The sequence below is a fragment of the Tasmannia lanceolata genome, unplaced genomic scaffold, assembly GCF_043159265.1.
Source record: "Tasmannia lanceolata isolate RefF3 unplaced genomic scaffold, GAP_Taslan_0.1 ptg000008l, whole genome shotgun sequence".
NCBI classification, from domain to species: domain Eukaryota; kingdom Viridiplantae; phylum Streptophyta; class Magnoliopsida; order Canellales; family Winteraceae; genus Tasmannia; species Tasmannia lanceolata.
This window is the reverse complement of record NW_027518685.1, coordinates 12484715-12499653: the sequence shown is the minus strand read 5'-3', so window position 1 is coordinate 12499653 and position 14939 is coordinate 12484715. Positions and strand designations below refer to the sequence as shown.

The following is a 14939-nucleotide window of genomic DNA, read 5'->3' as shown; positions in this document are numbered from 1 at the left end:
CTTTGTTTTCCCTAGAAAGCCTCTTTTCGATAGATTTAATCGGAAAGCAAATCTCAAGTAACAAGGAAAAAGTCAATTTCCACGTCATTTTTAGCTTTTAAATAAGAAATTCCACGTCTGATAATAGTTTTCCCTGGAAGCGTACCCGTATCTCCTATCTATCTATCTATAATATATGCTAACCATGTTTCTTTCCAGTAAAAGATTTTATTGGAAAACTTTTGTCCATATTTTACACCTCATGAATAGGATTGATGAGGCCCATCATTTTACAATTCATGTTTTGATATGTTTTCAAGCGTGGGGCCTACCATTTTATATCCAAGAATAGCATAGGTGGGGACCACCATTTTACTGTTGATTCGGCAGCCACAGTCTCTCCACCTAAAACCCATGCATATGCTGGGGACCACCACTATTTTGTACCTCATGCTATGGTGGGCTGGGGCCCAACATTTTATCACCATGCCTAGCATGGGTGGGGCCGAACATTTTACACCTCATACTTTGATGGGGCAGGGCCCACCATCTCCCACCAAAACCCATGTAGAGGTTAGGGCCCACCACTTGATAAATTTTGACATTACAGAGGTCAGAGGAGAGCATAATAATTTTGTAGGGGTTGGGCCTATTATAGCTCAAATGTTGAGGCTCTGTTTTTCGACCTCGAGGTCTCAAGTTCAATCCTAGCTTACGTAAAAATACAAATGATAGGACCCACCATTCACCCCTAATTTTGTTGATGATGAGGCCACAATCTCTACCGAAGCCTGTGCATTAGCGTGGGGTCCACCATTTTACAATCATGGGGTGGGGCCCTCCTTGTTACACCCATGGACAGCATGGGCCCGGAATACCTCGAAAGAGGAACACCTCCAAATCCATTCCATGCACAAGTTAAAACCCACAAAACAACCAATAAATGCAAATAGGACACTTTCGTAATTTCAGTTCGAATCCCATTCCCCCTCTTTCTGCCAATCTGCCCTAGACCGCTTTCATCTCTCTCTCTCTCTCTCTCTCTCTCTCTCTCTGTGCAAGTTTCTTCATCTTTTATATGATCGGACTCCATCTGGGTTTTCCGTGAGTCATTCGGATTCGCTGTTGTCAGATTGATTGAAGCGCTGTTAGGGCGTTGGATTCGGAGGATTTCTATATCTGTTCCATCTTTTCAATTCATTGGTTTTCAGCCTTTTTTTCGAGAATGGAACCCATGGATATCGTCGGCAAGTCGAAAGAGGACGTTTCACTACCCAAAGGTGAGCTCATCTTCCTTTCTTTTTCTTCCCATTTTCGTCTTTGCAGTCTCACGATTTGGGAAATAATATCTTTATTTTTTTCTTAGTCATCTAGTATTTTGAGTTTCATGCCAGTCATTGCTTTGCATTCTCATCGATGTCATGGATGCAAATTTATGTGGATTGGAACAGATCTAATTACATATTTCTTTTGATTTAAATGAAATTCATCGTTTTGGAAAGTAAGAGAGGTGTGTGTGTCTGTCATTAATGAAAAGACACGTGGCATTATCTGGTTCGCATTATCTCAAGCCTAGAGGCTATAAGAAGAGGTTTTCACCCTTCTTTTTCTCACTTTTTAACTTTTTACTCTCGCCTTTCTGCTTTTTGCTCTGCCGGCTCCGCTCGGGTAGCTCGTGGTTGTGATCGTCCGTGGATTAGGAGCTCTCTGTTCGGACCGGTAATCTTCTTGAGCGCGTCTTTTACTCGTTTCTTTTCCTGGGTTCTTCATGTCCCGTAGTACCTCTAGCTCTGAGTATGGTTCGGAGTCCGGTTCATGGGAGTCCTCTTCCAGTAGCTCAGGGTCTAGTTCGTCAGGGAGGACCCAAAATAATCCGCCCAGGACTCCCGGCCCCTATATGGCGAGTCCCGATGTTAGTGTAGAAGTCGTAGATAGTGAGGACGAGGTGATTTTGGATTTGAACACCACCCCGCCCCCAACGGATAGTTACTTTCAAGCAGAGGCGAGCGTTGGTAGCGACGCCGCTGAGGCGTCCACAACATTCCTCCCGGGCCGGGCCGTTGAGGTCGTAGCTAGGGCCCGGATGGACGCCAATCCCCAATACAACGTTCAGGCTCTTTACGAGGAGAATATCCTTGATGAGTCCAAGCTGGGGGGACATTAAGGATAGGTACTGTATTCCCCAAAGGTTTGGGTTGAGGGCCGCGATAGAGGAGAGCTTTTTATGTTTTTCACTAACGGTATAAAATTTCAAAACATAAGGAATCCATGAATGTTTAGCAGAATGGGAAGATAACTTGAAATCTTTGAGGGGCTTTGATGGTTTGATTATCTATTCCAGGCAACACCATTACTTTTATCGTCTAAAAAACATACCTCAAAAGGACAATCCTTAAAATGACAAATGGGTTGTTGATGAAGACTCTAGTGAAGAGAGCCTTGGCTCTTGGAGGGGTTTTGATTATCTATTATAGGCAATACCATTACTTAATCGTCTAAAAAAACATACCTCAAAAGGACAATCCCTAGAATGGCAAATGGGTTGTTGATGAAGACTCTAGTGAAGAGAGCCTTGGCTCTCTCACGTGGTTAAGGAGCTTGGGGGAGCTTGGCTCCTTCACATGTCATATTGGAGTTTTTTCTCAAAACCTTGGTATGGGTTTTTCAAACCCTCATGAGATGATTTAGTTGCTAATTGTGTGATCTCCATTTTGTGTTGTTGTTCGACGGTCCTACATCAGTTGGTATCAGAGCACAAGGTATCTCCGTGACATGCACAATGGGATGCAGAAGTTGTTGCCCCTAATGTTGCCCAACCCGATTTAGCCGCGGAGAACGAGCAACTCCAACAAATGGAGACTTTCACACACAATTAGCACTACTCGAACTCCACATCCATGAGGAAGATACTAATGGTTTTGAGTGTCTTCGAGAGTCCTTTTCATGTCTAAGCGCTATATAGGGGATAAAAAAGGATGAGAAAATAAAGGAAGAAGAGAGGGCTGATGCAACATGTTGTTATGATGTCTTTATTGAGAAACAATTAGATTTGGAAGATAATGGCCTAAATTTGAGGTCGAGTTTTCTTCAAGCCGGGCAAATGATGCAGGCGAAACTACCAAGAACATGCGGCGTGGAAATGATTCTACTACTTGTTGTTTCAGCTGTAAATTTTATTTCATGGTTTCTACTACTACTTGATTTTTTTTTTTAAATGATTCTACTACTACTACTTGATGCGAGATAAAAAGGTCTCATGTGAGCTTTTAGTTTATACGCGGGCCTAGAGATGCGTGTATTAGCCTTAGCCTCATGTTCTTTCTAAACTAGAATGCCTTGATATGGGCTTTGAAGATTTGTGGTCGTTATCTCCAAAAAAAAAAAATTTAAAACTATGCAGTAGACCCAATATTCTTGATTGTTATAAGAACACAATCACAATTGTTAGGTAACCATTTTCTTGAATGAATGGAAACTACAAACAGTTCATCTTCAAGTGGAATTACTGTTTCCATTTATCACTTTTTACTTATCATAGATGCCGCATTTTTCTTTTTGGTATCAGTTATAAAGCCGTTATCTCCTATATCTACAAACCTTTGGGAAGAATCCATTTTGGGAGAAATTAAGTTGCATAATGTAGCTATGGTAATGTAAATATATTACAAGAATTACACGTAAACGTTCCACGCATGCAGGTATACATAAGATTGAGGTAGGACAAACAAAATTTTGTGATGTTATTTTGTTCTTGCTACCATGCAAGATTACATGCAACTATGTTTAGAAATGATGGGTGAAATTAAGATTATAATTCTATTATTGTTTCTCTAGGAACTTGTGTTCATGCAATCTTTTATTACTTTACAGCAACTATGACTAAGATCATCAAGGAGATGCTCCCACCAGATGTTCGTGTTGCAAGAGACACTCAAGATCTTCTTGTCGAGTGTTGTGTAGGTGAGATGATAATGATTAGATTATTGATGGCTTGAGAATGTTGTACTTTTCTGCAGCCTATACATTTTCCTAAATGTGCTATAGTTGGTACTGATAGTGTATCTAAAATTTATCATAAATTTTCACATAGCCCAAACTCAACTCTCAACTCAACTCAACGAAGCCTTTGTACCAAACTAGTTGGGGTCGGCTTTTCACATAGCCCAAAGTGGTCTTAAATATATGAGGGATTCTAGACTGAAGGGAGCCCTTGTAAAAATGGGCTGAAAGGGCGCCCCCATTGGCTGCACGTCACCATCTTGAATTTAATGATGTCTGGATAGTCAAATGGAATGGTGACATGCAGCCAATAAGGGCACCCTTTCATCCCTTTTTTTACAAGGGCGCCCTTCAATCTAGAATCCCTCTAAATATATTAAACGTTTTTTATGATTTTTTCCAGTTAATAGAGTTCAAAGTTCAAACTGATGATTATTTCTCAACTTTCAGATGCTTTAATCTCTTGTCTGTCATAATGCACCATTCTCTTCTCATCTTACGCGAGAGTTTCTTTTTCCCACTTGCACAATTAGAACCTTTTTCCACAATGAATTATTCAAAAAATTTCGAGATTGGTTTTTGGTGTCTAATCTCTATTTTAATGTAGTTAATATTTGCAACAAAGATGATTAAGATTAAGTCTCTCTCTCTCTCTCTCTCTCTCTCTCTCTCTCTCTCTCTCTCTCTCTCTCTCTCTCTCTCTCTCTCTCTCTCTCTCTCTCTCTCTCTCTCTCTCTCTCTCCCCCCCTCGGCGGATGTGTGTATGCCGCATACTATGCAGTGCCAAGCTCTGACAACTATCAATTATGCTTGCCTCTTTTATTGCCTCCTGAAACTATTCACCACTTACCTGGTCCTAAACCAATATTCGTAAATCGTTCAATTATCCTTTTCTCCTATTCTCTCTTTCTAAACTTAAGAAACCCTTCCCCCAATTGAATTTATTGTTTCTTATAAGATGAATATGCCCGTACCTGTAAGAATCTTGCCAAGTCCTACACAAATGGCACTGGATTTCTACCAAGAAAAGGGCACTTAATTGGTCCGGTCATTGACTTGAGCGCAACCTTACTAGGTTATATCCTTTATTCAAAGGTATGCCAGTTTTTTGAAGGCGGTTCGCATATCTGTTATACAGATACCATGTCTGAAGACCTTTTGATTTGCCTCAACCTATGCCCGTTAGCTCAGTGAAACTGCTTATTTGGAGTGGATTAAATTTTTAAGAGAAGATTAGCTTTTGAAGAGTGATTTCTTTCATTTAATATCCTCATTGACGGTCTTGCTTCAGATGTCCTCAACACATGTTAAGAGCTCAAATAGTGTGATAACCTATTATCGTTCCGTAATCGACACCATTTTGGGTGTGATATTCAAGCTATATTTTTCGTCATTGATAAAATGACAAGTTCTCGATGAATTGACTCACCACAAAGCTATGCTCCATATTAACATACGGCACTAGGTTATTGAAACTCTCTCAAACGTATATAGATTGGTGAATAGATAGAGAGAGGGCGAGAGGTGTTGCTAAAAAATTGATGAGAGAAGGAAGTGTGTTTTGATGCACTGCAAGTCTTTATTTTCTTTTCTATTTTGTTAAGAAATTGAAAAAGTTGGTTGATTGGCTCGGATAGAAACCACGAAAACATGAGGTTAAATGGTGGGACTACGGCCTTGGAGGAGATCAATACCCTTGATCTTATGAATGGAGAAAGTCCTATTGATGAAAGAATGCATCTTATGTGGAAGTTGATGACATTTGTAGTGATGGATCGATCATCAATAAAATCATCGTGGAAGTTGTTCAAAGGGGACCTATTCTTTACTGTCATTCCGCTTCATGATATTATCAATGATTGGTTTGAGGTCGTAATAATTGTGTCCCCCCAAAGGCCTCCTGAATCCTGATATATGGGCAACCCCTGGTAGGGATTGGATTGAACTGAATTTCGATGGGAGCATCAGAGTTCTGAATTTTGATGGGAGATCAAAGTTTCTTTAGTTAACAATGTTAGGATTCGTCAGGTAGGATGGATCACATCACACTCCCACCCACAAAATCTACAATCTAAGACAAACATAACTTCATAAAAGCAATTGGAACGCTTTGCACCTGAGCCCCTTTCCACTCCATATTTCTCCCCATAATTTTATGCCATAAACCATTTTTTCTTCACTGAATCTTTTTTTATTGATAATTGCATTAAATAAAAAGGCAAAGCGTTATTCGTTGAATCACCACGGCCATTTCCCCAACAAGGCTAAGGCCACCTTCTTTTTGGGTTTTCTTACCACCTCGCAATCCATAAGGTGTTTTTGCTTCTTGCCTTCCTCCTTACCCTCCCATAAAAATCTCTCTGTAATTTTTCCAATCCATTTGCAATTGATACCTGACATCTCGAATAATGACATGAAATAAATTTGGAGATTAGATAGAGCGGCTCTGATATAAGGTGATTCTTCCCCCAATAAACAATTAGTTCCTTATCCACATAGCCAATTTTTTTCTCCACCATTTCTACCACTGGATTCAAGGAGATTTTGATGGGAATCTAATTCCAAGAGGTAAACCAAGATATATAATTGGTAGAGAAGTGCCTTTGTGGGTTGATTCACCTTTCTGGGTTACTGGAGCCATCCAAGGTTGTCCTTAACAGTTATTCCCAAGGTGGTGGTCATGATGCCCTTGCATTGTACTATCTAATTTGATTTATAAATAGTTTCTTGGCCTATGAGAAAGTTAGGGTATTACTATTCTACGAAGATTTGGCTTCTGGAAATCCCTGCATCTTTTATCATTGGTTCTGCCCACTATGTAGGTTCTTCAGTGCAATTTTCATGTTAGGAGATAAAAACAAATCTATATGGAGGGGCAGTCCCATTGTCTCCGCCTTGTGTGCAACTCAAGATAATATAATCTCTTAAATGCTTACCCATTGGTGTTATGTTACGCTTGTGATCTTGAGTTGTGGACATTTATGATCAAAAGCCTAACACCCAGAAATAAATTTCTTTTGGCTTTCTTTTTTGTTACTCTCAAATTGTTCTTCATTAATTAAATCTATTATCTACTAACAAGATTCAAATCTACAATTGATGTAATGGAAACCAAGTCGTAGAATCTTCCATTGGTTTTCCCTAAATTTTTACTAAAAGATAATCCATGGACTATCTGCTGTTGGATTATTGTCGTCATATTTGGTGCTTAGTATGGGTACATTTTTGTTTTGTATTATCTCCAGGATAAACAAAATGTTGCTTTGTACTTGCTTCTCCTTGCAGAGTTTATCAACCTAATTTCTTCAGAGTCCAATGAAGTTTGTAGCAAGGAGGAAAAAAGAACAATTGCACCTGAGCATGTTCTCAAGGCTTTAGAGGTTTGGCTGATCGCATATTCTTTTTCCCCCATGTTAAAATTAGAGTTCCAGTTGAATCCATGCATATATCTGTGGGCATCTCTGTATATGATTGTCCTGGTCCATAATCCTTATGAATGACATGCAATACCTTCATGCTAAGTTTTACAAATAGATTTTACAATTTACATTATATGTGTTTGTTTATTTTTCTCATACATAAAAATGTTATGGTGAGAAAATTATAACAAGAACCAACAAACACAAAGCCTCCACTCAAGGAATCCAGCGTAGCAAGCACCGACATTCTAGGCTCACACCAACACTTCAAGATTTGCCAAAAACAGAATGGTAACAAACTCAGGGAATCGAGCCTATCAAACACCGACATTCTAGCTTAGGTTCACACCAGCACAGCAAGGTTTGAAAAAAATAGTATGGAAACAAACTCAAACAGGAACCCTAGATCTTAAAGACTTACTAGGCATTTATTGTTCCACACGCCACTAATGGTTACCATCTTTGGGATTTGTCTTATTGTCGTTTGAAGAATGACAGGAAAATGTTACCCTCATTTGGACACTGCAGGATGAATGTCTTCGCTAGCTCCGATGCTGCCACTGTTACCAACAATAGTGTAGTGATTTTGATCTCGAGTCTGAAACTTAAAATTCTTTCAGTTGAGAGCTTGAAACCAGCGCCAGTCTGTTTGCATAACATTGACGACGCAATTCACCATTAGAAACCGACTAGAAATCACCAAAGATCAGGGGGAAAAAGGAAATAAAAAAAACTTGTTCAAAGCTCTTGGTGGAGAATGCAGATGGAAGGTTAGTAATACCCCATTGACCCAACACTGTTGACTTTGTGCTTTTCACATTTCCCCTAGGTTCCCGTGTTCTTATAGACAATGTCAACTTTGATCTGAAACATGGGATATCATGTGCTACTGAAAACCTGTTCTCCAAATGTCAGATGCGTGTGCTGAATTTAACAACAAATTGACGTTAGCTTTTAGAAATTTACATGAATTGCTTTAGAGCTCTGGTAGAACAGTAATGATTTTCACTCAGGTTCTTGGGTTTGGTGAGTACATTGAGGAGGTTTATGCTGCGTATGAACAACATAAGCTCGAGACTCTGGTGCGCATATTTATTATCTTGTTTCCATTTCTCATCTCCATTCCCTGTTGTAATCATTACTTACGTACATTTTTTTTTTCTGAAATGCCTTTAGCAGGATTCCCCTAAAGGCGGCAAGTGGACTGGTGGAGCTGAGATGACTGAGGAAGAAGCCTTAGCTGAGCAACAGAGGATGTTTGCAGAAGCACGTGCAAGAATGAACAATGGGGCGAGTATTATTCCAAAGCAATCGGACATGGACCGGAGTTTAGATAGCTAATTTGACATTGACATCATGAATCATTTGGCATTCCTGGTTAGTTCCATGTGGGTTCTGTTCACTTTTCTTGCTGATTTGATGCGCCATCTGTGGAATTTGCACATCTTTGTATCTATGTATGGATTGTGTAAAATGGCAGATGGGTTTCATCTTATTCCAATCAATCAAGTCTACATAATAAATCTTTCTCCAGTCTGATAGAATATACACACTGCTGGGCCCATTTATGCACTTGCACTTTCTTCTGATTTTGTATCCAATGTGTAAGGAAATTGAAACGGCAATGAGACCTGGAAAATATGCTAACCCAGATGGGCACTGCGTCCGTAAGGGGATTGACCTATCTATGAGGTTGCTATCTTGATACTCGTACAAGCAAAAATCAAATGAAGGCGTTCAACTTCAAATTTGGTGCAGAAACTATCGAGAAAAGTGATTAAATTATGATTTCTACTTTGCTATATCAGGATTTGAGATTTTATTAAAAGGTTGATTCTGTCAATGCAAATTTATTTTCTTGACAATAGCAATTCTGCTTGACATTATTTTCTCAATAGTAAATGCTGAAAATGGGAAAATGTATAGGAGTGGTCCAATGGTTGGTGTATCAACATTACAATATAGTGAGGTATGCTAATTGTGCAAATGGGTGGGCTCAACCTTTGATTCCAGAAAAAGATGCCCATCAGAAGATCTTACTCATCCAAGCTCGTTTGATCAAGGGCCTAGGATCATCCATTCAAGTTGTTTCGCCTGATCAACAGATCTGATCAGGGCCACACAGCAAAAGTGGACCCAACTATCAACTCCTTTCTTTTTAGAATTTTCAACTACAAAATGCATTTATGGTCCTATTTTAAGTTGCATTTGATTCATCTGTCTCCCTCTCTCTCTCTCTCTCTCTCTCTCTCTCTCTCTCTCTACTTTGTTTAAGCTTTCATGAAATATATATTCTATTAAAGCAAGTTCCACGTGCAAACTGCTACTTGTTGTCGAGACTATCAATCTTGGCCGAAGAGAGGAACCATGGATGCTAAGGCCCTGTTCTGTTCTTCTTCCCACCTAAATGTAAAGTTGTTGAGAAATTCGGGTAGAACCAGAAAGCAGAGTTGGGCGTGTGTAAGTAAACGGCACCCACTCGCGGTAATATCTGCAATGAAGAGCGGTGGTCCGGTGCCGGGAGTTGGGGTGGTGGCTTTTGTGATGAAAGGCAAAAGCGTCCTCTTGGGAAGGCGCCGGACTGTCACGTCCAACGATGCCTTTGGTCTCCCAGGCGGTCACTTGGAATTCGGTTAGACCCTCTCTCTCAATCAATTTCTTCTGTCTTGAATTTGTAAATGAGAATCTATGTTTTACTTAATTTTAAAAATATCCCTATAATTAGGATTTTTATTTGATGAATGCATATAATTTACCAAGGTACAATTAGAGGCTACTTGCTCAATGATCCAAACTATTTATTTCTCAGGCTTTCCTATGCTCTCGTTCCCTTCTCCTATTTCATCAAGCCTTTCTTCTAATACACATCTGCACTCCAATTTTCATGCAAGGATCCATTGATTTTGCTCCAAAGCCCATGGCAAGGCATAGGAAATAAATGGTTCGGATCATTGAGTAGGTGGCCCAAATTGTGCTCATAATTTCGGGTAGAAAAAATATAGGCACCCCGTACGAGAAAATTAAATTAATCCCCTTTTTCTTCTCAAATAAAAAAAGAGAGAAAAGCAGAGCCTCACGATGTGTTGGTAGCCGAAGGGAAATAGGGAGATTTTATATGGTGCATGCGCAGAGTCCAGTAGTTTTTAGAAAGTACAGTGGGCCCACTTAGCAGGATGATCGAAACCGTTCATTTGTTGAGACATGAGGTAAAGTACTAAGGATGATCCACCGACCGAGAACACCTACTGGCATTTACTTGACGAACAAGGAAAAGACTTGACGTGATGTTTTGGTAATTGCACTAACCCAGCTTGTCTTTTCTTTTTAATTGGCTTGCAAGAGCTTCTTAAATAATAAAAGACAAGGCAAGTTAGTGCAAATATCAAAACATGGTTGTGCTGATATCATTTTCCTCGAGGAAAGTGCTGCAAAAAAAAATTTAAAGATATAGAGACATATGAAGCGCGCACTTCTTCGTGTTTTTTTACCCGTATATAATGCATTGCAAAGCCCCGGGCATTTTATAAAAGAAAAGCAGGTTGGGCTAGAAAGCGCTGGTGGGCGCCTGTTAGTAAACCGGCACCCGATCCGTACATTCTGGAAATGGAAAGGGTGCCAAAAGTTGGAGTCGGGGTGTTCGTGGTCAAGGGAAAGACCATCCTCTTGGGCAAGCGTCGCACGGCCGTCGGCAACGGCACCTTCGCCCTCCCTGGTGGTCACCTCGAATTCGGTCAGAGTCGGACTCTCTCTCTCTCTCTCTCTCTCTCTCTCTCTCTCTCTCTCTCTCTCTCTAAAGTCTAAACCCTAAATATCACGGCATGATTCTAACTTGCGCTAGCAGCATCCCTGCTTAACCGGAACCCTAATAGTGAGGGCCCTTGGATTCGCATAACTTCCGTGAGTTCCCGGCGCAAGCTAAGTGTCTTCTGCTATCTTGGGCGGGTGTGTACCGCGCATAGCAGGCTTGTTGTGGGGCAAAGACCGACGGCTGATATTTGTCCGGCACAATCCTCTAGCCGTACAGCGTACGATACCAGAAACCTAGCCTTGCTAATGTGCGCCTAGCGGATTTTAGCTCACAAAATCCACTTATCCAGAGTTTAATTAGATTATAAAATCCAGGGTTTAGCTTGTTCAACCTAGATGATCCAAATCGTCCATCAGCACTGAGGGCACTCTCACTTTATTAAAAGTACGGTATGGCCCGCACCATAGGATGATCCAAACCGTCCATTAGATGGGCCACAGCCTAAATAGGTTGTGCCCCAAAAATTATTTCCATAGGTTGATCCAAACCCTCCGAGCTATAGTGGGTTAGGATCAACCCTCTAACATTCAGATCGGACGGCTGGGATCAACCTATGGACATGATTTTTTGGGGCACAACCTATTTAGGCTGTGGCCCATCTAATGGACGGTTTGGATCATCCTATGGTGCGGGCCATACCATACTTTTAATAAAGTGAGGAGTGCCCTCATCAAAACACAGTTAGTGCTGATAACATTTCCCTAAAATTAATGCAGGGTATTTATCTTCTTTGTTTTCCTTCGTATTTCAGGGGAGAGTTTCGAAGAATGTGCGGCGAGAGAAGTGAAGGAGGAAACAGGTCTAGACATAGAGAAGGTAGAGTACCTGACAGTCAACAACCATGTCTTCAAAGACGAGAATAAGCCCTCCCATTATGTTGTCATCTTCATGCGGTCTGTTCCGGCAGACCCACAAAAAGCGCCGGAAAATGTGGAGCCAGAAAAGTGTGATGGGTGGGACTGGTACGACTGGAACAACCTCCCCCAACCTCTCTTTCCTCCTTTGGATGCTATGCTCCGTACCGGCTTCAATCCTTTCCCTACCGAATGATATTATCTTTACAATAATCAGTTTTGGACACACAATCGGTTCTCAAAATTCCAAAATTAACAGAGCCTCGATGTGTTCTCTACTTCTCTTGATTTGGTTTATTATGTACTTGTAATCTTATTCCTATGAATGGCTAGCTTTACAATTTGTTGTCTCACTTCAGATTTTTAAGTAATTTGGAATCCAAAAGATTTATCCGTGTGACTTTATCATACTGGTCTCATGTAAATTTAAATCACTATGATCTAGTCTGATATTGATAAACTTGCATGTTAAAAGTCGATTGATAAACTTACATGTGGGAAATTTATTGATAAACTTACAACTCGATGGAAGATTGAGATTGTCGACATTAGCAGCACTTGGAATGACTTCAGGCTCCCTTTGGCTATATAATAGTGCGGTTTGTGTGAAACAACCAATTACTTCAGAAGCTTAAGCTTCGGATCAATGTCCCCGAAGCTGGCAGTACGTCCACGTTCCAGCCAGAACACCGAAAAAGTGTTCCAAACTGAAGAAACACAATTCACCTCCATGTACGACGATATATTTGCTCCACGCACTAAGCTCCACACACTAAAAAGCTCTTCAAGTTTTGGGTTATTGGAAAAAAACTTGAATTCATGTGTTCGTGTCATCAGCATACTTGTGTTTGTGTTTTATTTCTAAAACAGTTTGAAGTTTCAATAAACTATCCTTCTTCGTAACTGGGTTTGAAGGAAAAAAAGAAAATGAGAATAATAGAGCTTGATCATTGAAAGGATCGAGATGGCTTAGGCTTGTATTTTCGTTGCTGATTCTTGGACTCAAAATTACGTTTAATTTTTTTTGAAACGAAAAGCACAACACCCAAACAAGCTTTCAGCATGTCAGAGTCTAGCCATCAGATCTAATGCTTCCATTCAGAATCTCTAATAATATTATACACTCAAACTGATCTCTTTGAAATTTTTTTCGCAAGTGCCATTACCACTTTCCAACCAAGGAAAAAACGTGTAAGATTTCTTATTTATGAAACCCCTAATCTCATACCCAATTGCTGTGTTGTTCAAAGTTCATGAAAGTTTATGAGTCCACACATTCAAAGTCCAAGTCCTTTAGGGCCCGTTTGGATACCACATATTTTGTATTTGGATTTAGAATTGAGTTTTGAATACAAAATGAATAGATCCGCCAGCTCATGTTGAGGGAGATAGAGAAGAAAGGGGTTAAGGAGAAAAAAGGGTAAAGGAAACTGTCAGATTTGTGGATTTCCAATTACTTATTTCCACAGCATATTTGGAAATCTGATTTTTCAACTATCAGTCGCTGAATTGGAAATCAAAGGATTTGATCCGGAACCAAATCACAACACAAAAATGGCTGCAAATGTGAGAAATCCAAATCAAAATCTTCTCAGCATCCAAACGGGCCCTTAGTGCCTACGTAACTTTAAAAAAAAAAAAAAAAAACGCACCCTAAATGTCACTGACAATTTGAGAGAGTTCATATGACCTTCAAAACCCTGCACGACTAAACCCAAATGAACGACTCAGGCTGTCGCTGTGACAATCAATTTTTGGGTCCCACATGGCGGCATACATTTTATATGTCGCATTTTACAAGATATTTAATTATCTTTACCAGTTTTACTAGTTTTCTAAAGTATCGAATAGATTTTATAATTACCTATTTGATTTTAAGCACTCTTACAAGTTTAATAAGCAGATTTGATTTTTAGGAACATTTGTTATGATAAAGAGATGTGCTAAATTGACCATAATTGACATTCATGGATAAATGGTCTTTGCATCTCATGTTAGGTTGCCCATATTTATTTTACTGAATTATAAGGCCCTGTTCGTTTAAGATTATGACAACAGACTGTGAGTCCGAAACCAATTAGTATTCAATCTGTATTTTCTTTATTAATCTATTTAGTGATGCTAATGTCAAATGAAACTTCTTATGCTTGTTGGATTAACATAGGCATGTTAGCCGTGATACTTACTGAAAAAGGTGCTAAAGGTGAGTGTCACCATGACTTGATTGCTGTTTCATGTGCTAAACTCGAATGAAACGTTTGATGCTTGCATAAACTTAACTGTTTTGTTTAGCATCTATCGTTTTGGTGAGAAACAGGAATAAGTGTCATTGGCTATCACCATACATGTTTCTTTTTATTAAACTAGTATTTCTTGGATAGAAGTCTCAATTCTTCTACGTTTGGTCTATTCAATGTATGCTCTGTCTAGAAGGTAGACACTTGGGCAATTAGACTATAGCTGACCGTGCTATGAATTTGGTAATTGATTGAATTTGTTGTGAAATATATAACTATTTAATTAGTTATGGGTTCTCAAACTAAAAAAGCATAGTCTCATGGTCCATGATTTTTAGGATCTTTTAGAAAAATTTCACGAGTATTTTGGGTTTTTACAGGTGGTGGTTTTTTTTTTTTTTTTTTCCAATTCAATTTCTTTTAGTTTCTGGTGCATAAGGTGAAATTTCAGACTAATGCTGTGTACCATCTGTTGCGTGCCATTTCTTGCTAGTAATAATGATCTGCCCACACTGCTCAGATTCTGTATCTTGGTGAGCTTCCTTTGAAGCCCTCTATGCATAAGTATCAGCTGAATTTTCATTTTTATGCTTGCTTCTCGTACATTTCTAGCCTTCTGGTGAATTTTTCATTGTTTCATGCT

The 14939-nt window shown here is 39.6% G+C and overlaps 2 protein-coding genes across 4 annotated transcripts; both read left to right on the top strand.

Annotated features, from left to right (window-relative positions):
- The first annotated feature begins 952 nt into the window (after positions 1 to 952).
- Positions 953 to 8930, top strand: NF-YB13 (nuclear factor Y, subunit B13). Of its 3 annotated transcripts, none has more exons than XM_077387919.1 (5): positions 953 to 1259; positions 3850 to 3939; positions 7264 to 7358; positions 8411 to 8479; positions 8574 to 8930. In XM_077387919.1, exons 1-5 carry the CDS (start codon positions 1205 to 1207, stop codon positions 8736 to 8738), a joined length of 474 nt encoding a protein of 157 aa, XP_077244034.1. In that variant the 5' UTR covers positions 953 to 1204; the 3' UTR covers positions 8739 to 8930. The 3 variants fall into 3 exon arrangements, with proteins under 3 accessions (XP_077244034.1, XP_077244035.1, XP_077244036.1); XM_077387920.1 differs by having other exon boundaries at positions 963 to 1259; positions 8577 to 8930; XM_077387921.1 differs by lacking the exon at positions 953 to 1259 and adding an exon at positions 1608 to 1698.
- Positions 8931 to 9689: 759 nt separating this feature from the next.
- NUDX1 (nudix hydrolase 1) lies at positions 9690 to 12467 on the top strand. The gene is made up of 3 exons (XM_077387918.1): positions 9690 to 10029; positions 10933 to 11127; positions 11957 to 12467. The coding sequence occupies exons 1-3, from the start codon at positions 9765 to 9767 to the stop codon at positions 12253 to 12255; spliced, it is 759 nt and encodes a 252-aa protein (XP_077244033.1). The 5' UTR covers positions 9690 to 9764; the 3' UTR covers positions 12256 to 12467.
- The last annotated feature ends 2472 nt before the right edge of the window (positions 12468 to 14939 follow it).